Genomic DNA, 25,321 nt, shown 5'->3' with positions numbered 1-25,321 from the left:
CAGTATCGCGGTGGAGCAGCAGAAGGACTTTTGCCCTTCTTCTGCTCCCGAAGACCACGGGACTCAAGAGGCCTGAGGAGCAGGAGAGACTGGGTACCCCTCCTGCTCCCATCGTTTCTAAAGGTACAGGGAGTGGGTGGGCCTGGCCCGGCCAGAAAGACGACCTACTACAAGGAGGGAGGTGGGTTGGGCCCGACCAGGTGGCGTTTGCAATGGCAGGCGGAAGATGGCATCCCTCCTGCCTTGTGTTCGGCGGGGCATCGGCACAGGGGGCATTTTTTAGGGATTTGGGGAGGGAGGAGACACTTTGGGGGGGCTTTATTATTTTTTAATTTTAACCGAGCAGTTATTTTGCATGTGTAATACACGCAAAATATCTTCCCAATTAAAAAAAAAAAATTAAAAAAGACGGCAGAAGCCCTAATGACAGTAATGACAGGAGGCTGTTTCTCCTGTCACTACTGTCAGGGCTTTAGCGATCCGTGCAGTCGGTTGGGGATGTGCCTCCGATCGCCCTCATTTGCATGCAGATGGTTGGCGAATCGGTCGGCCTGCCTCCAATCGCACACAGATCGCATACGAATAGGAGGGTTAGTGAATCTCGCCCTTAGATAGGATTCTATGGGCTAGATTTACTAAGCAAACCGATCTCGTACCGATCGGTTGTGACCCCTTTGTGACTCGATTTCCCTCCAACCCAATTCACTAACCTTTGTGCTAATCCGATTTTTAACCGTGCATGCAAATGAGGGGAAACAGCATGCATAATAGGCAGAGACGCGATTCACTAAACAGAAGAAGGAAGACTGATTGGGCTTGCCGATCCGAAGTGAAGTGACTGCTGAGGACTAGTCACTTTACTTCTTACCGACTCTCCTGCCCTTTAAAACCACGGGCTGGCAATGCGCTTTTGCAGAATATATAAATAAGGAATTCTTCCTTTATATATTCTGTAAAACACATTGCCAGCCTGTGGTTTTAACCCCCCTGCACTGATGCCCCCTGTGCTGATGCCCCCCAATGCCCCACCAAAGAACAAAATGCAGGAGGGATGCCAACTCCCTCCTGCCATCTCAAACCCATCCTAGCCGGGCCCAGCCAGGCCCACCACCCTCCCTGTACCTTTAGATAGGCTGGCCGGGCTGGGCCCACCCTCTCCCCATACCTTGGGAACAGGAGGGGTGCTCAGTTCCTCCTGCTCCAGGCCTCCTCCATCACCAAATGTGGCCTTAGGCCACGTCCCGGTACATCATGTGATGCATGGGAAGGGGGCCTAAGGCCCCGATTAGCTGAGGCGCCTCGGGATCCTCCCTTGGGAGGGGCCTGGGGTGCCTCAGCCATTCAGGGACTTCTTTAGGTAGGAGTCTAAGGAAGTTTCTGATTGGCCATGTTAATTCCTTACATGTTAAATTCCTTTAGCACACAATGACTAGGGAGGTGTATCTGTGGGAGGGGATGAGCAGGTCAGGGGTGTCTCTGTCACTTACACACACAGGTTATAGAATACTGTCAGTCAAGTGCCTAATAAATAAATAAAGGACCCTTTTACAAAGCTGCAGTAAGAAGTGGCCATAGCGCACTCTTCTGCAGGTCTTCCCCATAAGCTAAGGTCATTTTTTTCCGTGGCTGGAAAATGGCCAGTATTTCCATCTTCCAATTGGATGCTATTTGCACAGGGTTCACATAGTGATAGTGAGCAGAATAATAAACTTAGCTGTTTTAAAACCTATGTTTTCAAATATTGATGGGTTCACATATACAGTACTTTAGTTCAGAATAGTCTAAGGATAATTTGGACTGAAAGTATTCCAATGAGACATATAGCTTGCAAATACATTTAAGGAAAGCATGAACAATCAATGAAGCTAAGTACAAAGACCCAGATTCTATAAAATATGTCTGTAGGGGGTTATCCTTGTTGAACCTTTTAGAGGCTTCAGGCCTAACTTAGGCCAAGAGCCATCTTTTCTCTCCTGAAGCATTAAGGACTTGTTTACAGGATTTGTGTGTGCACAGCCAAGGGTATTTACCAGCCCCAGAATTTGGTTGCTGTGAAACGATACTAAGAAATAAGGGGAAGGTTTGCCTTGAGACAGTGAAAGTGAAACATGTTGACATGTCGGTGAAAAAAGCCCCCTTTGCCGACTGAAACAAATTAAGTTAAGTTTTTAAACCTAAGCATTTATTTATTTACATAAATGATGTAAAATAATACAAATAATATAAACACAATATAAAGAAAGAAAACTTTAGATATTGTATAGAAAATCTCTTTTAAAAATATAGGTGGCTCGGTGAAGATTTGATGTAAATGTCTCCCAAAAGCAATGGAGTTTTGATTGTAGTGGAGTTACATCGCTGAGATCCAAGAGTAATATAAGCCATAGGTTAAGTATAATATTTTGTATAAGGATATACATCTAATGACACTATACTGAATGATATAAAAACTGCTCTTTGAAACTCAGTAGGAGTGGAACAAATTTGGATTATTGAAATCACCAGGGGTCGTACTTTATATGCAGTGACACAGGCCTGACACATCAGCCCAGTCCAAGCATAAGAAGAAGATATAGCCCGTCAGGTTGTTGTCGTGATGACAGCAGTTCTGAGTCTATTAGGATCACATAACAAGAACAATTGAGTGGGAGTTTTTGTGAGGTTTGGTCTGCTCCAAGTAGCAAGCAAGAACACATTTACAGTCAAAAGCTATGGAGTGCTGCTTCACTAGGGTGAGAATGTTGTCTTGAAAAGAAGATAGGGAAAATTATAGACTGGTTTAGATTAAACTTTGAGATGATCTTTGGGAGGCAATTGAAGAACCACCCTGCCATGGTAGAATGTTGTATAGGGTATATCTGATACAAGTGTTTGAAGTTCACTGACTCGGTGTACAGATGTGAGAGATATAAGGAAGAGTACTTTTCCAGTGATATTCTTAAGCGATGAAGTTGAGAGTGGTTCAAATGGAGGCTTTATCAGAATGGAAAGTGTAACATTAAGGATCCAAGTAACAGGAGGAGGCTTGAAGTGACTTGGCACGATAAAGGTCTTTCGAGAATCTGGAAAGCAAAAGTTAAAAAGATAATGGCTCTTTATCCAGTGGGGTATGAAGAGCAGTAATATCACCGAGATGGACTCAGAGTGAAGTAATTTTGGGACCAGAGATGGAAAGCTGTAGGAGATAGTTTTCAACCGATGGGAGTGGAGAAGTGATCGGATCTAGAGAATGGAGATTACATCAAACTGTGAAATAAGTCCACTTGAAATAGCAGCAATGTTGCATGGAAAGTTTTCTAGAAGCTATAATGATGACTGACATAGGTGTACAAAGAGCAAAAGCTCTAGGCTAAAGATATGCTGTGAGTGATGATGGAAGTAGATTGGGATGGAAAAGAAATGATTTATTATGTGTCAATAAAGTGGAAAATAGTTGACATGTGACAGGTTCCTGTATACTGAGCTGCACAATAGGAAGACAGGGAACTATGGTTAATGTGGCCACCAATGTGCTATGGTCGTCTGTGCTTAGGATAGTGTGAGTAGTCTTCTAGACTAGAGGAATTGGATGGAAAGCATAAAGAAAACTTGCTCTGCCAGTCAAGGAAGAAGGTATCTGAGTCCAGACAATTGGTAGCACAGAGTCTGGAATAGAAGAGAGTGGTTGAGTTAAGTGAGCACTCATGAGGCTGAAAGAGTTTGCTCCACTTGCCTACTAAAATGGTTTGATTTCCTTTTAGTTTAAATGTTTTGAGGAATATGATGCAAATAATTGCTGTAGTCTAGATGTGAATGGCTTGTTGACCAAGTAGGCTAAACCCTGTACCTCTGTGCTTGTTTATGTAGAATATGGCAACTTGGTTGTTTGTTCAGATGCAGCCACAGGTGCAGGCCCAAGCGACAGTGACTGCTGTTACTCCTCCTCTCTCCCAAGGCTGGACGTGGGCCTAGTTTGCAGCATGCATCCCTCCATATTGCTGCAGCACCAGAATGCACAGCAGAAGACTCCAAACCAGGGGTCCCCAGAGTCCCTCCTTGAGGGCCGAATCCAGTCGGGTTTTTAGGATTTCCCTAATGAATATGCATGAGATCTATGTGCATGCACTGCGTTCAATGCATATTCATTGGGGAAATCCTGAAAACCTGACTGGATTCAGCCCTCAAGGAGGGACTTTGGGGACCCCTGCTCTAAACCCTCCTCTTCCTTTCAAGAGTAGCCACCAGCTAGGCTTCTTTGCTATGCAGCAAATCTTGAGAAAACAAATGATGGATGCTGACAATGTCCACTCCCAACACGTTGCTGCAAAAGCGGTATATCAGCATGGCTACACGTGATAACATCATTGGATCAGCACACCGGGCTCCCCTGAACCCTTCGGGCCTGAGGCATGTACCTACTTTGCCTATCCTTTAATCCTGCCCTGAATATATATACACATTTCTCTCTCACACACATACACACACACACACATATATACATATATATATATATATATATTGTGACAGAGATCCTTCAAACTCTGAGCTTGAACCTCAGGAATATGAACCTAGTCCTATCAGCAGCCCAGGAAGGAAAGGTTTAGAACCCCTGAGAGAAAGGCAGAACCAAATTAAATGTCCCAGTTCTTAAGCTGCCACTTTAAAGTCAGCAAAAGCTGAGTCCCAGTTTAAGTGCAGGTCCCTTTAAATCTTCTCCTGTCCCAGCTAGAGGGAGGGGGGTAAGGCCTTGGAGCACAGAACTTTAGAGAGCAGCTTTCCTCCTCTGAGGGAAACCCAGCACCTGGCCAAGGAGGAAGGAAACCGTCTAGAAAGGCAAACGTAGAGCTGCTAAGAAAACTGCGTGAGAGAAAACATGAGCAGGTAGAAGGGCCTGATATTGAACTGTAGGAATTGGATTCAGAAGAGGCTGTTTGTGACCAAGGGGAAGTAATGGATTGGCAGCCTGCTCCTGAAATGCTAGGAAAGCATGGACTTTGAACAGTGTCCTGAGAACATTGAGGAACTGTGAGTAACTGCACAAGTGTTTGGACGTTTTTTTTCCTGCTGAAAAGACTGAAGATGATACGGGGTTTTTTCTGCCTGATTATTGTAAATAAGGACTTACAGCTAATTGATCGCTAGTAATAAAGCCCAGGGAGGGAAAATGTGTGCTCCTTGTGTACTTTTGCCAAGCGTTTTTTGTTCTTCTCTGAAGAGAACTGTGCTCTGTTTGAAAGCTACCAGCAAGGACTTTGGAGGGCTGGAAACTGCATACTTTTGGGGGAGAGTGGAAAGACCAGCAGGTATTAGCTCCACCATCTTGAGAGGGCTTGTGACCTTGCTAAGGTCACAGCTGAAGAGAGAGAGAAGTATTTGTGTGCAATATTTTATTTGACTGTTTGGTGCTGGCAGCTGAGCTTCTCCAGAGAAGGAAAGAGCCGTGGGTTCAAGTTATGACTTAAGAAAAGGAACAGCACTAAAGTGAACTTACTGATTTAAATCCTGTATCGTGCTCCATACCAGGAAACTAAAAAGGAAGTCCAAAGCGGAACCTTTTTTTTTTTTTTCTTTTGTTTGACTCTGTTTGCCGGAACAGGGGAATTGGACTGGGAAGCCTGAGTCTTGCTCAGATTCCAGAGAACTGTGTTTTGTTTTTTTTTAAAGCCAAGTAGGATACTTTGAATGCATGTTGAAAATTGCTCTTGCTGGGTTTTTTTCTCTGTTGATTATATGTTTGAAAATCCTGACAATCTGACATCCCGAAGAAGGAAAAATTGTTGGTGTTTTTTTGTGCTAATAAACCAGTCATGTTTCCTTTCCAAGAGTCCTGGTGTGCCATGGGAGATACTGGGGGAAAAGGAAATCTGAAATAAGCCCAAGTAGCCATTTTGATCTTGTGACACTGCGCAGGCGTTCATTCGGTTGGCTGCAGGTCCCTGTTACAATATTTATATATATATATATATATATATACAAGTTCAGGGAAAGGGTAAAAGTAAACTATAAAATCTCTAGTTTCCAGCTACAGAATACTAAAATATTTATATAAATCAGTAAATCAGTTGAATGTAACTGTCAAATATGTTTGTTAAACTGACATATAATCATTATGTTCAAATTTGCTGCTTTGACCTCAGTAAATTACAGACAAATCCATAATAAGTATCTCTGTATATTTCTGCTTGTTTGCTTTTTTTCTTCATTCCTTTTAGACAACATAAATCTTGATCATTTTCTCAGTGATGCATGTACTAATTATGAATATCAAGTCTTTGTCCTTTTTATGCATTTATTCCTTTGTGATTATTCTTTAATTGTGGATGCACTTCACATTTGTTAATGCTATTGTTATCCTGTGTTCTTTTGAACACCCATATTGTTGGCTTTATATTCTTCTCATATATAAAATCAATAAAACTTTTTGAACAACAAAATGGACATCGACTAGCATAATGGAGAGCTAGCATAATGGAGAGAAGGACAGATTTTGTACTGTTTAATAAAGAGAAGTCTATATTTAAAGTATTTTCTCCATCTCTGCCACATCTAGAGGTTCTTGGTCTTATACAGCTTCTAAGTACAGCTCTACATTCCTAAAAGCACAGAGCATTTCAGAAAAAAATCAACTTGATTTCTTTAAAGCATAAAATTCTCTACTGTCTTATTCATTGATCTCCCCTAACTTCTGCAGAAGAACCGACCATAAGCTTTTTAACTAAATGATAAAACAGGCCCAAATTAAGGTTTAGGCAACATGATCAAGTATACATATGTAGTATTGCATAAATCTTATGCTATGAGTTTTATCTTGGGCAGACTGGATGGAACGTACAGGTATGTATTTGCCATCATGTACTATGTTACTATAGGCAACTTTCTTGGGTACCAAATTTTAAAGGTACCAAATAACTAAGGCCACAGAGAACAAAATCCAAAAGAAACTGTGGAGCATGATGTTCTTGATGCTACTTTACTGGTGTATTGTTCAAAGACCAAAAAAATAAAAGTATATATCCACATATGGTGCGGTGTAACAGGACCCAACACACTCCGTGTTTTGGTGGACACGCCTTCCTCAGGGGTCCTACAATTATAAATATGTAATGAGAGAAGTAGCCTTACATTTTTATATTTAACTTTATTGATTTTCAAATCTGGAATAGTGCTTTCAAATTATACATACAATCATCATCAAATATAGCACTTATACATGAAATTAAAATCCCAGACAACACTTGTTAAGTATATAACCCCCTCCTCCCTCTCACCCATCTTGGATATGCAATGTAAAAGGGAAAATAAAGGTATATTTCAACTAATCAGAATAAACAAAATTTCTCAATGGACCCCATGTTAATTTAAACTGCTTATTATAGCACGATGTTTCCGAATTAATTTTCTCATATTTATAATATAAACATAAAAATTCCCACCAAAAGGCAGTGTTGAAATCCCGCAGAGTTGGATCCGCTCCGGGAAGTGATGGATTCACTGTGGAGTTTTTCAAATCATTTCAAATTACACTTTTACCTCATCTTCTAAATTTATATTAATCTCAACTAACTAAAAGTTGTATTTCAGGTACTATGGTGGTATCTTTAACCATTGTTTTGCTGAAGCCATGTTGGTTTCAAACTACAAGCCTACTTCTTTAATTAATATGGATGGAAAACTTTTGGCTAAGTTATCCATCCATATTAATTGGTGTTGGTGTTGGTGAAAACATGCCAAAGGTTTATTACAAAATGTGAAATAGAAAATGTGGATACTATAGGCTTCTTTAACTAAGCTGCGGTAGCGTTTTTAGCGCGTGCTGCAGATTAGCGCGCTCTAATTCCTGCGCTACACGGAAAAACTAACGCCAGCTCAATGGAGACATTAGTGTCTAGCGCACACGGCACTGTAGCACATGCTATGCACGCAAGCTAAAACCGCTAGCGCAGCTTAGTAAAAGGAGTGTGAGAAACACTCATTGTGGCAAATGATACAAGTTGGTGAGGAAGGAGACTTAAGGTGCAAAAACAATATTGCAAATGACGTTTGAGATCTACATGGTGATCTAGTGCCGACTGACAAAGCATATAAGAAACTATGCTGGTGTATGGAAGTAGTATGGAGTTGCTGGTGTTAAATAAGAAAAAAAAGAAGAAAGAGATGAAGAGCCCATGGAATAAAGGATATACATACCAGATTGATATTAAAACACAAATGTGGGGGGGGGCGCTGTTGAGCCCACGTGTGATGGCAGCTTGAACGTGGAGCTCCTGCACCCGAACGGAAAATCACAATTTGCAGCGCTGCGTCGGCGCTCAGAACCGCTTTAAAAATTAAGAACAGGCAAGTTCCAGGTGTCCCCATTCAGAATCGCTACTTTTTGCTCGGCGAAATGGCAGACAAAAAGGTAAATAAGCGCCACAAACCGGACCCCCCGTCGCCCTCTAAAGTACCGTTGCCGGGTCCCGATTCCGGAAGTGCTTCAGAGATACTAGCTGAACTTCGGGAGTTAAAAAATTTAGTCTCTGACACTAAAGCTGCAACGGAGGAAATAAATGAAAAGCTAACTACCCTGACTACTGACTTTTCACTGCTCCAGACCCGAGTTCAGACTCTGGAAGACAAAATGGAGTCCACATCACAGCACATGGCTGAGCTGAAAGCTCATACAAGGAAAATTGCCTTCCTAGAGTCAGAACTGGAAGATAATAATAACAGGTCACGTCGCTGTAATATTCGTCTACTTGGGCTTAAGGAAGGATCACATGACAACAATTTGGTTACATTTCTGGAGGATTTAATTCCAAAACTGCTGGACCTTACCTTCACACGTGAGTTTGAAATTGAAAGGGCACACAGAGTACCTTCTGCTAAAAATCCGAATGACCGCTTCCCTCGACCGGTGGTTATTAAACTCCTCCGTTACCAGCATGTCTTAGACATTATGCAGCGTGCTAAAATCAGAGCACCTATTAAACACGACGGAGCCACCATTCTTTTCCTGCCTGACCTGAGCAAAACCACGGCTGCAAGGAGAAAGAAACTGCTCTCATATCGGCCTCAATTAAAGCAGCTCAACGCTAAATTTGGCATGTTATACCCTGCTAGGATGAGAGTCACTCTCTTCAATCAAACCAAAGATTACACTAACCCAGAGGATTTAGCAGCTTTTATTGAATTGCAGTCTCCTACCCCCATTCACCAGGTTTAACCACTACACTGGGGCTGTTTTCTGAGCCATCTTGTCTGTATTATGGTATCTTGCTGATTGCAATAGTTCATTAATTGTTCTGTCTCTTGTTCTGATTTATCTCTCATTGCTCATTGTTTATTACATCATGTTGTTCTTGTTTATTCCACTGCATATATTGTACTGTCTCATTCATATGGGTGCTTCGCTTTCATAGCTGCTGTTTCACTCTCACAGTGCACATGTGTTTCGCAATGTTTGACTTTAGGTCATTTCTTAGATATTTTGGTCCTTTACTGTCTCAGGCACTGCAGTATATTAACTTGTCTTTTTTCCATAGGTTGTGCAACAGATATTTACAATTATTTTATATTACTGCCTCCATGAAGCTTGTATGTCTCCAATTTTCTGTAAATCCATATACACACTTACATGACCCTTAAATGTATATCCTTAAATACTAAGGGGCTTAATAACTCGATTAAACTAAAGAAAATACTGCTATACCTTGAACAACAAACACCTGATATTATTATGCTACAAGAGACCCATCTGGACAGTGTGGCCTCTGATAAAGTCAGATTCGGGTGGTCTTTGCCTGCATTTTACTCCCCTGCCATAGAGAAAAAGGGTGGGGTGTTGATTCTAATCCGTAACAATCAAAATATCAAAATTATCGCCTCCTCGCATGATCTCCAGGGCAGATGGGTCAGAGTTCTAATTGAACACGGAGGTCGGAAAATAACTCTGTTTAATGTATATGGACCAAACATAGATTCACCCGAGTTCTTTAATGGAATCTCTTCATCGATTTTACAGGACTCTGATTCCCACCTGTTATTGGGAGGCGACTTTAATCTGGTTTTGAACCCTGAAATTGACAGAAACTCCCAATTCAAATACAAAAAATCTAAAGCGTGGTTTGCTCTTCATCACATGATTACGGATCTACACTTAGTGGACATTTGGAGAACTAATCATGGCTCTGATAGAGGCTATACGTTCTATTCCAATCCCCATATGTCATACTCTCGTATAGATTATTTCCTACTTGATAGAGCCTTGTGCGACTCTGTTAAAGCAGTTGACATTTTACCCATATCTGTATCAGATCATGCAGCCATTTTACTCCAACTCCAGTGTAGTACGCCCCAATTACCACACCGACAATGGCGCTTTAATGCCTCCTTGCTCCAAGACCCTCAATTTAAAATTGATGTGCGCAAGGCTATTGAGGAATACTTCTCCTTCAATACCCCGGAACATACCTCCTGGATTACCTGTTGGGATGCTTTCAAAGCATACATTAGAGGGGTCATCATTTCTCTCACAGCGCGTTTACGTAAATCACAGACGGAAGCTACCCTTCAGATGGAACGTGACATTACGGATCTGGAAAAAGTTCATCAACAGGATCCGTTGGATGTCCCCACTCTCACTCGACTAGCTAAGGCTCGTTATGTATACAACTCAATGCTCAGTAAATCAGCTGCTAAGTCGGTGTTTCAACAATCAGCCTCATACTTTGCCGACAATAACAAGTGTGGACACTTGTTAGCTTCTTATTTAAAGAAGAGAGCAGATAAAAAGAATATAGTTGCTATTGAGCTGGAAAATGGGGTCACTTTAACCACCAACCAGGACATCTCTCAAGCCTTCAAGTCATTTTACGAGAAGTTATACACTTCAGAATTGGACAATAATGAGATCGCTTCAAAATTTTTGGATACTTTACCTCACCCTACCCTATCCCAAGAGGACAACATACCACTGGATGAACCCTTGACTGTATCAGAACTTGATCACGTGATTGAAGACATGGCTTCCCACAAGGCACCCGGACCTGATGGTCTAACAGTCGAGTTCTACAAGGAATTTAAGGATGTACTTCACCCCCATTATCTACAATTTCTTAACTCAGTCATTGAGTCAGGGCAAGTGCATGGGTCATTCACTGAAGCTCACATCATTGTCCTCCCGAAACCTGATAAAAATCCTCGCTCAATAACGAATTACAGACCCTTATCTCTCATAAATGTTGATGCGAAGATATATGCCAAACTCCTTTCTAACTGGAGCAGAGTGGTTTTATCACTGGGAGGTTTTCCTCTGACAATTCCAGAACCTTTTCACACATCATTGCACAATCTCGTAATCATCATCAAGATCTTATTGCGGTGGGGCTGGACGCAGAGAAGGCCTTTGATCGTGTGGAGTGGGCTTTCCTATTCAGAGTCCTAGCCTGGTATGGATTCTCAGCGAACTTCATCAAAAAGATTAAGATCCTTTACTCATCTCCATCTACCAGAACTTTTATAAATGGAACGTTGTCTTCCACATTTCACCCGACACGTGGTACCCGACAAGGCTGCCCCTTGTCCCCACTACTGTTCGATCTGGCGCTGGAACCTCTGCTCACCTCCATCCGTACCAATAGTCTCATTGAAGGGTTCAAAACCAATGAAGCCGAAATCAAAATCTCGGCATATGCCGATGATATACTTCTATATATCTCTCCTCCATCCTTTCCGCACCTACTCACAACAATCACGCAATACTCCGCGTTGTCTGGATACAAGTTAAACATGAATAAAACGCTGGTTATGCCTCTCAACTGTCCAGAGGTCAAGACAGATGTGGAATCATATGGAGTCCAATGGTCCGCTACTACAATGAAATACTTGGGAGTCTACTTTGGACCCACTCTGGAAGAAACTATACAACTCAATTCTGATTACTTATTACGCATAGCCCGACATACAACATCTAAATGGTCTCCTCTCAACCTCTCTTGGTGGGGCAGGCTGGAATCGATACGCATGATGATTGTTCCCAAAATCAACTATGTTCTGAACATGTTACCATTCTATTTACCTCGCTCCTTCTACAAGAATCTAGACTCTATTCTCACGCAATACCTCTGGAATAAGAGACAGCCTCGAATTGCTCTAGGTAAACTCAAATTAGCGAAGATGGAGGGGGGGGTGAATTTTCCAGATTTTTATAAATACCACAGTGCATTTCTCATTAGACATTGGTCTCAAGGTCATGCTGCTAACAGATCTCCAGATAGACCTGGCTGGATTGATTTGGAAACGTGCCTGTACGGGGTGTCACGCATGAAATACCTTCCTGGACACAACCTATCTCGCCTAGATAAAGCGGATTACATACTTATGTCCTACAAATCCGCTATACATACCCTAGATAGCATACTGCCTCATAGCTGGGAAACTTCTTCTCTAATACCGATTTGGAACAACCAAAGATTTTTGATCCAAGCTAAACCTTTTTGTTGGCCTATATGGCAGCAGAGGGGTATTGAGACGATCAAGGACTTAACTGATGCGAAAGGATGGATGTCCTTTCACGAACTCGTAGCTGCCAGAGACATCCCCAACAATCAATACTATGCATGGCTCCAACTCACTCACTGCCTACGGGCCGCCCTTCCAGATCTTCAGGTCCTAGTTGATATACCGAGCCTAAGTACGCTTTTGGATAAATCCTCTGTGTTCAACTACAAAGCCTCTGTATGGTATAAGTTGATTCAAACAGCCTCTGACAAAGACCCCTTGTCTTTTGAAATTAAATGGCAACATGTATTAAACTTACCTTCGGATGCCATCGACTGGCCTAAGATTTGGCAAACATTCCACAAATCCATAAGATCAGCTTCTGTTCTACAGTCACTATTCTTCTTGTTACACCGTGCTGTCTGGACCCCTCAATTATCACACCGAATAGATCCATCTACTCCATCTAAATGCTGGTCTTGTGACAATGATGATGGGTCTTTAGAACATATGTTATTCAACTGTAAACACCTTGGGATCTACTGGAACAAAGTGTGGGGCACAATTTGCTCTATCTTAGACATTTCAGAACCTCTCTCTCTCAGAACCCTTATTTTAATGTCTCATAGTTTGACCGCTCCACTAGACAAGCATAAAGGCTCTCTCCTGACAATCATGCTGTCGTTAGCAATCCAAAATGTTCTTTTTAGTTGGAAACATTTGGAAAATGTTGAATACTATACTTGGTGGAATACACTGTGTCTTCATAGTAAATATGAACGAGTTATAGCAGAAAAAAATAATGCCCTAGTAAAGTATAAGAATGTCTGGTCTCCCATACACCATTACTGTTTGAATGAGTGAATTGATATTGTATATTCTTATTGAATTCATATAGCTCTTCCGCCGCTAGAATCTGATACCTCTCAACTGCACTTCCTTAGACGAGATATTTCTTGTCACCTCCTGCTTTACTTTGATAGTATGCCTACTTGATACTTGACTTCAATGTTGTTTTCCTGTACATGGACCATATACTCTCTAATGTATTTATGTTGTCTTTTGTATTATGTTTTTGGAAACTTAATAAAACATTTTTGAACTAAAAAAACAAAAAAAAAAACAAAAACACAAATGTGGATGAACAAATATTAAAAAACAAACAAACCTTAAAACATAATTAAAAAATGAACATGAAAAGCTATGCTTAAAATTAAAATTAAAAATAGACAAAGTACTCATTCATAAATAGTTGATAAACAAAAAGGTCTTACATATGAAAAGAGCCATTATTAGCATTCAAAATATAGCAAAAAGAAAAGAAAAATAGCTAAAAAACACAATTAAAATATGAACATAAGAACATTGTTGAAATCAAAATACATAATGAACATTTTGGACTTGCATCAATAATCAATGAAATAAAATGTACTGCATAAAAAATGAACCATTTGCATCAGCCTAAACATAGGAATACAGAATGAACTTAAAATATGAATGTAGATAAATATGCAGCTCAAATACAGAATGATGTTGTATGAAACTGGCACAAACACACAGAAAATTAGTATATAATATGAAAACATAAGCCTTCTAGCTAGGCTGATCACTGGTGTTTCTAGGATGGCCCACATTACACCTATTTTGAAACAGTTACGTTGCTTCCGTTACAACAAAGAGTGGTGTCCATAGTTCATCAAGTTTTATATTAGATGTCCCCGTGTATTTTCAAACTTTATCGGAAATATATCGACCAGGAAGATTGTTAAGGTCCGAGGGTGGGATGAGATTGACAGTGACAGTGACCATGGACGTCGGAGTACATTATGCTGTGATGAGGGCTACAATGTTTTCTATAGCTGGTATGAAAATGTAGTACACATTACCAGGGTATTTGACACTTTGTGCCGATCAGGTGAATTTTAAAAAGTTATTGAAAACACAGTTATTTGTTAGTGCATTTATTCAATATGTTGCAAGCAGACAGTTTTGAAGGTGTAAAGAAAGAGGAAGTCCTTGTTTTATGTAATGGTATCTGTTTTAATGATATGAATGTATCTTGGAAACTGCTTAGTTCTAGGTGGTATATAATTTTTTTAAAATTAAATTATAAGGTCATATATGTGTGCTTCTTAGGAATACAACTGTGGTTCTATGACCTTCCCCTTTACTTTTCTGGGTCTCACCTTGAGTATTGTGTGCAGTTTTGTTTGTTGTATCTCAAAAAAGATATAGTGGGATTAGAAAAGGTTCAAAGAACGATCAAAATGATAAAGCGAATGGAACTCCTCTTGTATGAGGAAAGACTAACGAGGTTGAGGTTCTTCAGCTTGGAAAAGAGACAATTAAGTGGGGATATGTTTGAGAGCTACAAAATCCTGAGTAGTATAGAATGGGTAAGAATGTATCAATTTCTCACCCTTCCAGGAGACACTCAATGAACTTACATGGGAATACTTTTAAAACAAGAGGCATTTTATTTTTTACTCAAACAATAGCTATGCTCTGGAACTCCTTGCTTAAAGGAAGTGATTACAGCGGAGGAAAAGTACATAGACTGCTATTGAGACAGACATGGGAGAAGCCACTGCTTGCTCTGGATTAAGTAGCCTGTAATGTTGCTACTATTTGGGTTTCTGCTGGGTACTGGCACCTGGATTGGCCATTGCTGGAAACAGGAGATTGGGCTAGATAGATGTTTGGTCTGACCCAATATAGTTGTTCTTATGACTCCTTTTACTAAATGACATTAGAGGTTTTTAGTGCGGGCTAGCAAGGTAAATGATCTGATGCTCATAGAATTCCTATAAGTGCTGGAGCATTTACTTTGCCAGCCCATGCTAAAACCTCTAGCACCATTTAGTAAAATCCAGCAGTAATCATTGGGATCTTTGACACTTCCTACTCTCCTAATCTCTGGGATCTACTCTCATGGCTTGCCTATAGGTGCTAGATGCTTAAATGCAGCCTTGTGCATTCCTGTTTGACAAGGGCAAGTAGCAGAATACAGAGCTATATACATCTAGTTCTGTATATAGTATAATTCACTGAAATATTCTGAACTGAACTTGGACTAAAAACTAATGGTCCATAAAATCTACTATAATAATTGATTACTGTTGCTACTGCTGTTCCTTGGTTAGCTAATAGATGATGGAGAAAATTTGTGCTCAAAGTACTGCTTTTCTCAGTCACAGTAGTCCTGTCTCCCAGCTGAGAAGAATCACAGCTGAAACTCCTTTAGAGTCATTCTTTGATCGATGTAACTAATATCTGAGTGGATTAACTTTAGAGACAGAGAACATATGGAACTAAATTAAAACATGGTCTTAATATGTGTTTCAGAGACCTGGAGGAAGAAGATAACCAATATGCATGGGAATGGTTTGAATATTTCATTTAGGAGGGGGCAAAGGTTAGGGTGTCTCATAGGAATGGCCTTAGAGATCTGGACAATTGGAGTCTTAGACCACTCCCACTGGATCCCAGAATGCATGGGGAAGGAGACCTAAGACTCCAGTTGGCCCAGGTGCCAAAAGCCCCTCCTATGGGAGGGGTCTTAGATGCCTGGGCCAATCAGGGCCTTAAGCCCCTCCCCAGTGCATCCCAGGATACACAGGGAAGGCTCACCATTCTGAAGAGGCAGACCTGCCGACCAGAGGGAGTAGGCATCCCTCTGGCTGGCCTTGCTGATAAAGGTCTGTGGGGAGTCAGGGTATGTTTCGGGGGGTGGGAGGTTTGTGGGGGGGGGGTCATGTGTTCTGGAAGATGCCTGCAGGAAGGAGTGGGCATCCCTCCTGGAGAGGGATTAGAGGGACAGATTGAAGGGGATGCAAGGAAGAGGAATGTTGGACATAGTGATGGAGGGAGAGATGTGGCATTGTGTTGGAGAGGGGTGATAGAAGGAGAAATGGGAATGGGGCTGGTGGACAGTGGTAAAAAATGCTGCACATGATCCAGGGGAGAGATCATGATCTACTGTTGGGCTGCTTGAATTCAATTGGAATCATGGGTAATGTACACAAATGGTTCCAGGGTTTCCTGAAAAACAGATCTTATCAAGTATACAGTGAAGGTAAATACTCTCCCCTATGGACAAATTCCTGTGGAGTCCTGCAAGGCTCTCCACTATCGCCAACACTGTTCAATATATATTTAGTCCCTTTGGCTAATTTACTACAAAGTCTCAATGTGATATTCTACATCTACGCTGATGATATCACTATACTAATACCACCACAATCATTCTCAACAGAACTAAGTATCCTAATCTCAAATATTCTGTGAAAAATAGAACAATGGATATTGCAGTCAAAATTGAAACTCAACCCTGAGAAAACTAAGATCTTTCTTGCTAGCCCCAGTGACAAACTCAGGGAAACCTCCATTCAACTCAATGGTCAAAATTTTGAGATAGCAAGTCACATCAAATTCTTGGGAGTTACTCTAGACCGACACTTAACATTCAAGAAACACACTGACCAACTGACTAAAAAATGCTTCGCTATTTTATGGAAACTAAGAACCATTAAAAAATATTTTGACATGGAGTCCTTTTGGATACTAGTTCAATCCACCATCCTATCTACCTTAGACTATTGTAATATCACATACCTAGGGTCAACCATGAAAATAATGCTAAGACTTCACCTGGTTCAAAATGCGGTTGTTCATCTGATCTTTGGATTTAAAAAGTTTGACTATGTAAGCCCTTTCTACATGCAACTTCATTGGCTCCCTTTCAAAACTAGAGTTATTTTTAAATTTGGCTGCATTTGTTATAAAGCACTCTTCGGACTACTACTATCATACTTATCCACCCAACTAAAATTATTCTTATCAAATAAGAACACAAGAAAGTCAGATATGTTTATGCACCCTGCTCTGAAAGCGTGGAGGGGCAAAATCAAAAAAAGCGTCTAAGTCCCCTTTTGGCCTAAGTCCCTAAACATTCAACCCAGAAGCAGGGAAAGTGTCCATAACCAAAACAAACGTCCCTGTTTTGATTATGGCCTTCCTCTGCCTAAACGCCCAATCTCCACTACATCTAAAAGTACCCCCACAGCACGTCTACACTTTTTAGCCATAATGAAACAAAAAAACGCCTAAGCCAAAAACGTTCAACAGAAGGGCTTTTAGGCGAAGGAGGAGCCAGTCCTTCGCCTAAAAGCTGGATTCTATAACCGGTGTCTGTCAAAAACAACACCAGTTACAGAATTCTCCCCCCCACAACGATCCAGGCAGGAGGGTGTCCAAGCCCTCCTGCCATGTCAAACAATGACCCCCCCCTCCTGACAACATCGGGGCAAGAGGGAGCCCAAGCCCTCTTGCCCCGCCGATCCTGCCCCCCCCCCCCGACTCGTTCGGCTCAGGAGGGAGCCCAAGCCCTCCTGGTCCAGCCGATCCTGCCCCCCCCTTGACTCATTTGGGCCAGCAGGGAGCCCAAGCCCTCCTGGCCCAGCTAATCCTCTATTCCCCACCCCCCCACTACATTACGGGCAGGAGGGATCCCAGGCCCTCCTGCCCTCGATGAACCCCCTCCCCCCAATGTCCGCCCCCCCCAGAACCCCCAATCGGCCCCCCTCCCAGCCGACCCGCGACCCCCCGGCTGACCCCGGAAGAGAGGAAGCATGCATGAGGCAAAGAGAAAGATGTTGGACTTATGGAAAGAAGGGAGAAATGTTGGATGTAGCATTAGAGAGAGTGGGAGAGATGTACCCTAGATCTCTCTCTCTCTTTCTTTCCCCACTCCCTTTGCAGCAGGAGAGGGAACAAGAGAGAGAGGGAAACATGTTGCTAATGGGAGCAGAGTAGAGAGGAAGAATAGTTGAACTCATGGAGATATGTTGGTTGGGGAATGGAATGCGGTCTGTAGGAGAAAAAGTATGTAGGAGGTAGAAAGAAAGAAATATTGGATGCACAGTTAGAAGGAAGTGCAACCAGAGACTCATGAAATCAGGGCCAGATTAACCAATAAGAACATAAGAACATAAGAATTGCCCCTGCTGGGTCAGACCAATGGTCCATCATGCCCAGCAGTCCGCTCACGAGGCAGCCTTCTGGTCAAAGACCAGCACCCTAACCGAGACTAGCCCTATCAGCGCATGTTCTTGTTCAGCAGAAACTTGTCTAACTTTGTCTCGAATCCCTGGAGGGTGTTTTCCCCTATAACAGCCTCTGGAAGAGAGTTCCAGCTTTTTATCACTCTCCTGGTGAAGAAGAACTTCCTTACGTTTGTACAGAATCTATCCCCTTTCAACTTTAGAACTCTCGTTCTCCCTACCTTGGAGAGGGTGAACAACCTGTCCTTATCTACTAAGTCTATCCCCTTCAGTACCTTGAATGTTTCGATCATGTCCCCTCTCAATCTCCTCTGTTCGAGGGGGAAAAGGCCCAGTTTCTCTAATCTTTCGCTGTACAGCAGCTCCTCCAACCCCTTAACCATCTTAGTCGCTCTTCGCTGGACCCTTTTGAGTAGTACCATGTCCCTAGGGCCCAAAATGGTCAGGGAGCCCAATGAAGGAGGGCATCAACATTGTTTTTCCAAACGGCTATGGCCCCCTCCAGCATCAATCAGCAATGCGCTAAATGCTAACGCCTCCATAGAGCTTGCGTTAGTATTTTTCATTTAGCACGTGATTAGCAGGCGCTAAAAACGCTAGCGCACCGTAGTAAAAGGAGCCTTATGTTTCAGTTCAGTTTATAGGCCTTACACCTCAAGTAAATAGTTTTATTTGCAATACCTACCTGTTATTTCAAATGTGATTGACAGATGTGGTGCAACACTAGACTTCGACACTCTTGGAGACTGATTTTCTGAAAATAACAGGCAAACATGACCATGAGAAAGCATTTCCAAAACAGTCTCACTGATGGTTAAATACAAAGGGACAGTTTTAAGAAGCATCAACAGCTTAAATATTCCCATTTAAAATTTAGTACAATGCATTTAGGTGAGTTTTCAGTCACAAACTAGCCATCCAGTTGGTCAATAAACATTTTTCCTAAATTAATCTATCTTGGTATAACATAGCCAGATACTGTAGATTTAAATTGGGTGCATTACTCAGGTCCTGGCATTGTGATGCTTATATCATTCACCTTCTCACCTACCTGTTGTTGAATAAAAAAGTCTATAGCAAATAAATTAGGGTGAAATGGCTTCTGTATTAAAGTATTGATCAGGATTCAGTGCTACAAATTAAGGCAAGCAAATTTTACAAAATGTAGCCTAACACATGTGACAAGCATGGTCAAACTAATTTTCTATGGGAAAGATGTATATATCTTCCCTTTGAACTTATTCCCAAGCCTGTCCCAAGCCCATAGCCAGATGTGTTTTCAGGTTATCCACAATGAATATGCATGAGATCAACTTCTATATACTGAATCTATGAGGCATACAAAATGATCTCATCATATGCATTGTTGATATCCTAAAAATCTGGTCACTGTAGAGACCCCAGGACAGATTTTTGAAGTCTGTCTTTGAAAATTAATCCATTTTTACATCTCCTATTATACTGCAAAAATATCCCAATGTAATTTATATGAATATTTTATGATCTATGCACATAAACACTAATCCTTAACCCCACCCCCTAAAGCAGGGGTCTCAAAGTCCCTCCTTGAGGGCTGCAATCCAGTCGGGTTTTCAGGATTTCCCCAAAGAATATGCATGAGATCTATGTGCATGCACTGCTTTCAATGCATATTCATTGGGGAAATCCTGAAAACCTGACTGGATTGCGGCCCTCAAGGAGGGACTTTGAGATCCCTGCCCTGCAGGAATGCCTCCACTCAGTGGCATAGTAAGGATAAGAGGTGCCCGAGGCTGTGGTGCCCTGCTCCTTCTGCACCCCACTCCACACTTGTGTTCTCCTTCCCCTACCTCTAAATCTTTTCCAGCATGTGGCTTTTCTCCAGCATGCTCCTCGTGCCAGCGTTGGATTTCCCTCTGATGTCACTTCCTGGCCCCATGACCCAGAAGTGATTCAGAGGGGAACTAGGCTGGCATGAGCAACAGGCAGGAGAATTTATTCATGCTAGCGAAGATCTACAGAGGCACAGGGTGGGGGTTGGGATGCGCAGGTAGGGCAGGGCAGAATGGTGCCAGTGCCCTCACCGACATGGCACCCGGCATGGTCCGCCCCACTTATTCCACCACTGCCTCTACTCAGGTTAGAAAAATACATGCATATATAGATTGTTGTTACAATATTCAGCCACCACAGTCAGCATTTTATAAATCCTGCAAGCAATAATAATAATAATAACAGTTTATATACTGCAGGACCGCGAAGTTCTATGCGGTTTATAATGGTTAAAAATGCTATTAAAAAAAGCTAGTGATTAACAGTTCTAGAGATTAGTTATTGTGGAATAAGATTGTTCAAATCAGCTAGCTAAGTACTTCAGGAACAGATATGTTTTTAGGTGTCTCCTAAATTCCCCATAAGTATTAGTGAGCATAAGTAATTGTTCCAGATCTTTTCCCCATAATGCTGCCTGATATGAGAAAAGATGTTGATGATGATTTTTAAATTTACATTCGCTAACCGGTGGAGAAACAAAATTCAAGTGTGAGCTTTCTCTTGGTTGAGAAAGAAAAAAGGTCAGTTATATATTTAGGGGCTAAACCAAATAGTACCTTAAAGCAAAAACATCCAAACTTAAACTTCACACATGCCTCCATCGGCAACCAGTGCAGAAGTCAGTAGGAAGGTGTTACGTGATCGAATTTCTTCAACCCAAAAATTAGCCTGACTGCCGCATTTTGCACCAGTTGTAATCGCTGCATATTCTTACATAGTAACATAGTAACATCCAGTCTGCCCAACCTGATTCAATTTAAATTTTTAAATTTTTTTTCTTAGCTATTTCTGGGCAAGAATCCAAAGCTCTAACCGGTACTGTGCTTGGGTTCCAACTGCCGAAATCTCCGTTAAAACCTACTCCAGCCAATCTACACCCTCCCAGCTACTGAAGCCCTCCCCAGTGTGACAAACGGACGTCTTTCCCAAGGTTTGCCAAAGGGAAATTAAGGAAAGTATATAAACCCCAGTGCAGAAGGGCTGACCAGGTCAGTGCCCAGGACAATAAATTAGCTGACTACCTGGTGAGTGACAATGAAATGGAAATAGAACAGGAAGGCTTAGACTTACCTGAAGCAGTCCCAAAGCCAGGCAGGAAAAAGCTGCCTTGCTATTGGCCATTGCCTGTAAGGCAGAAAGCTCACAAGCTGTTTCCCCTCAGAGAAACGGCATGGGCTGAGGAAGGAATTCCCTTCCCCCATCCAAAGCCAAGGGGGAGTGGTTCTTCCCCTCAGCTTAAAGCCAGGCTCGTTAGAGAGCAGAAGGAGGAGGAAGGAGGAGGAGCAGAATGAGGCTTGGCAGTAGAGCAGAGGCAGGACGGGGCTGAGCAGTTCCTCAGCACTGACTGGGAAATGACTGAGGAACAGGCTGGTAATTTGGCCACTGAATTCCTTCCCCCAGAACCCATGGTGTTGGAGGAAAGTGGGGCTATACAGGAAAGCTGGCCAGAGGAGATGGAGAGCTGAATATCCTGAAAAGGTCTGTGAACAGAGTTTTGTTTTGGCTGTATTTCTCTGTTGGCTCTTTGAACTAATGACTGTGGGAGTTACAAGGGAAATAATCCTGTACTGCAATTTCACATTCTGTTTTGCTGGAGTTTGGAAGGGATACAGTAATCTCCTCTGCAGGTTATGTGCACAGCTGAACCAAACGCCAGGCTGTAATGCTGGCTAGTTTTAAAGCCCAGAATTTCCTGACTTCCACACTCCGTGAAAGTGCCCAGCTGTAAAGATATTGCCATAGCAACTAACTAATTCAATTAGTCTGCCTGCCTCGTAGGGAGAAGGAAATTAACCCTCTCAGGGAAAAGCCTGCTCGGGACTAGAGAGAAAGTTCAACCCAGCTAGAGAGAGTGAATGCACTGCGGGACAGCACAACATATTCCTCAGTCACGAACAGGAATGCCTCTTCTGTCAAAGCTACAGGAGAAAGTTATTTGTGTTAACTGTTTCACTGCCTAGCCTCAGGGCATATTAAGGACTGTATGTGTTTTACCAATCAAGTCCAGAGCTGCTTGCTTGGTGACCAGGAATGAAATGAACTTTTTCGTATGTTTTTGTATGATGTTCATGCTACCAGGAAAATCTGGAGCGGCACAGTAATTCCACGGCCGGTGGCCGAATAAAAGCTTATGTTTTCACCAAGGCCATTCTGACAAAGTGTGATTTTTCAAAACCCTTGGAGAATAAGCTTAGTTGGGCATTTGCCAGGGACTACCAACTTGAAAGGTGACCCTAATTCTAAAGGGACCACACCAGTAACAAACTTCATGTCACTACCCAACGGCTCAAGGTGTTCTCAGAGATCGTGGGTGTGACACCAGCCCATCCCCCACCAAACGGCCATACACAGACACAGACCGTGCAAGTCTGCCCAGTACTGGCCTTAGTTCAATATTTAATATTATTTTCTGATTCTAGATCCTCTGTGTTCATCCCACACTTCTTTGAACTCAGTCACCGTTTTCCTCTCCACCACCTCTCTCGGGAGTGCATTCCAGGCATCCACCACCCTCTCCGTAAAGTAGAATTTCCTAACATTGCCTTTGAATCTACCACCCCTCAACTTCAAATTATGTCCTCTGGTTTTACCATTTTCCTTTCTCTGGAAAAGATTTTGTTCTACGTTAATACCCTTCAAGTATTTGAACATCTGAATCATATCTCCCCTGTCCCTCCTTTCCTCTAGGGTATACATATTCAGGGCTTCCAGTCTCTCCTCATACGTCTTCTGTCACAAGCCTCCTATCATTTTCGTCGCCCTCCTCTGGACCACTTCAAGTCTTCTTACGTCCTTCGCCAGATACGGTCTCCAAAACTGAACACAATACTCCGAGTGGGGCCTTACCAATGACCTGTTCAGGGGCATAAACGCCTTCTTCCTTCTACTGGCTACGCCTCTATTTATACAGCCCAGCATCCTTCTGGCAGCAGCCACTGCCTTGTCACACTGTTTTTTCGCCTTTAGATCTTCGGACACTATCACCCCAAGGTCCCTCTACCCGTCCATGCATATCAGCTTCTCACCTCCCAGCATATACGGTTCCTTCCGATTATTAATCCCCAAATGCATTACTCTGCATTTCTTTGCATTGTATTTTAGTTGCCAGGCATTAGACCATTCCTCTAACTTTTGCAGATCCTTTTTCATATTTTCCACTCCCTCTTTGGTGTCTACTCTGTTACAAATCTTGGTATCATCTGCAAAAAGGCACACTTTTCCTTCTAACCCTTCAGCAATGTCACTAACAGGATCGGCCCTAGCACCGAATCCTGAGGGACTCCACTACTCACCTTTCCTTCCTCCGAGCGACTTCCATTAACCACCACCCTCTGGCATCTGTCCGACAGCCAGTTTCTAACCCAGTTCACCACTTTGGGTCCTAACTTCAGCCCTTCAAGTTTGTTCAACAGCCTCCTAAGAGGAACTATATCAAAGGCTTTGCTGAAATCTATGTGATCCAGCTCTCTGGTCACCCAATCAAAAAATTCAATCAAGTTCATTTGGCACGATTTACCTTTTGTAAAGCCATGTTGCCTTGGATCCTGTAACCCATTAGATTCAAGGAGTACACTATCCTTTCTTTCAGCAGCACTTCCATTCTTCTGGGAAATTGCTAAATAGGCACTATTACAGTAATCAAGTTGACTTAGGGCTCCTTTTACTAAGCTGCGATAGCGGTTTTAGCATACGCTTAGCATGCGCAGAATTGCCAGCATTGAGCTGGCATTAGTTCTAGCCACGTATCGTGGGTTTAGCACGCGCTAAAAACACTATCGCAGCTTAGTAAAAGGAGCCCTTAGTATAAGGGATTGTACCAAAATTCTAAATGATGAAACATCAAAGAATGCTATAATGGACCGAAGCTTCCAGAGAGTTAAAAAAAAACCCTAACCAAAGTCCACCTGGTTTCATGGTTTGGCCCTGGTCCAGTATTACACCACAAACCTTCATAGTAGATGGAATAGGATAACTAAGTTTATTGATGCACAGTAATGTTTTAATATCAAGCAAGTGTGAAGAAGCTACAAAAAATTTTGTTTTTTTCTGAATTAAGCTTCAGTCTAAATTCAGTCATCCATTGCTCCATCAAATTTAGTACTTCTGGGAAGATAATTGAAACACTAATTAAAGACAACATTGTACAACACTTGGAAGATCACAACTTAATAAGGGCTAGTCAACACGGCTTTAGGAAAGGGAAGTCATATCTGACAAATTTGCTTCAATTCTTCGAGAAGGTGAACAAACAATTGGATAGTGGAGATCCAGTGGACATAGTTTACTTGGATTTCCAGAAAGCGTTCGACAAGGTTCCGCATGAAAGGCTTATGAGAAAACTACTGAGCCATGGAATAAGAGGAGAAGTGCACAGATGGATTGGCAAATGGCTAGAGAACAGAAGGCAAAGGATGAGCATAAATGGGCAATTCTCAGACTGGGAGAGAGTGACTAGCGGCGTGCCCCAGGGTTCGGTTCTTGGGCCTATTTTGTTTAATATTTTTATAAATGACCTTGAAGAGGAAACAACATGCAATATAACAAAGTTTGCAGATGATACAAAACTATGTCGGGTGGTTGGCTCTCTAGGGGACTGCGAGGATCTCCAGAAGGATCTAAACCAACTGGAAATTTGGGCGAAAAAGTGGCAGATGAATTTTATCATAGACAAATGCAAGGTGATGCATCTAGGAAAGAAAAACAAAGAACATGAATATAATATGTTGGGGGTGACATTAGCCAAATGCGAACAAGAAAGGGATTTGGGA

At 42.1% G+C, this 25,321-nt stretch overlaps 1 protein-coding gene across 1 annotated transcript in view; it reads right to left on the bottom strand.

The window, feature by feature from the left end:
• THSD7A (thrombospondin type 1 domain containing 7A) overlaps nt 1-25,321 on the bottom strand; it is a 763,222-nt gene that overhangs the window by 240,561 nt on the left and 497,340 nt on the right. Inside the window, exon 7 of the mRNA XM_033931006.1 lies at nt 19,207-19,275. Coding sequence (XP_033786897.1) covers nt 19,207-19,275 — 69 coding nt within the window. The remainder of the gene's footprint in view (nt 1-19,206; nt 19,276-25,321) is intronic.

This window comes from Geotrypetes seraphini, chromosome 2 (assembly GCF_902459505.1).
Source record: "Geotrypetes seraphini chromosome 2, aGeoSer1.1, whole genome shotgun sequence".
Classification (NCBI taxonomy): Eukaryota; Metazoa; Chordata; class Amphibia; order Gymnophiona; family Dermophiidae; genus Geotrypetes; species Geotrypetes seraphini.
This window is presented reverse-complemented; position numbering and strand designations above follow the sequence as displayed.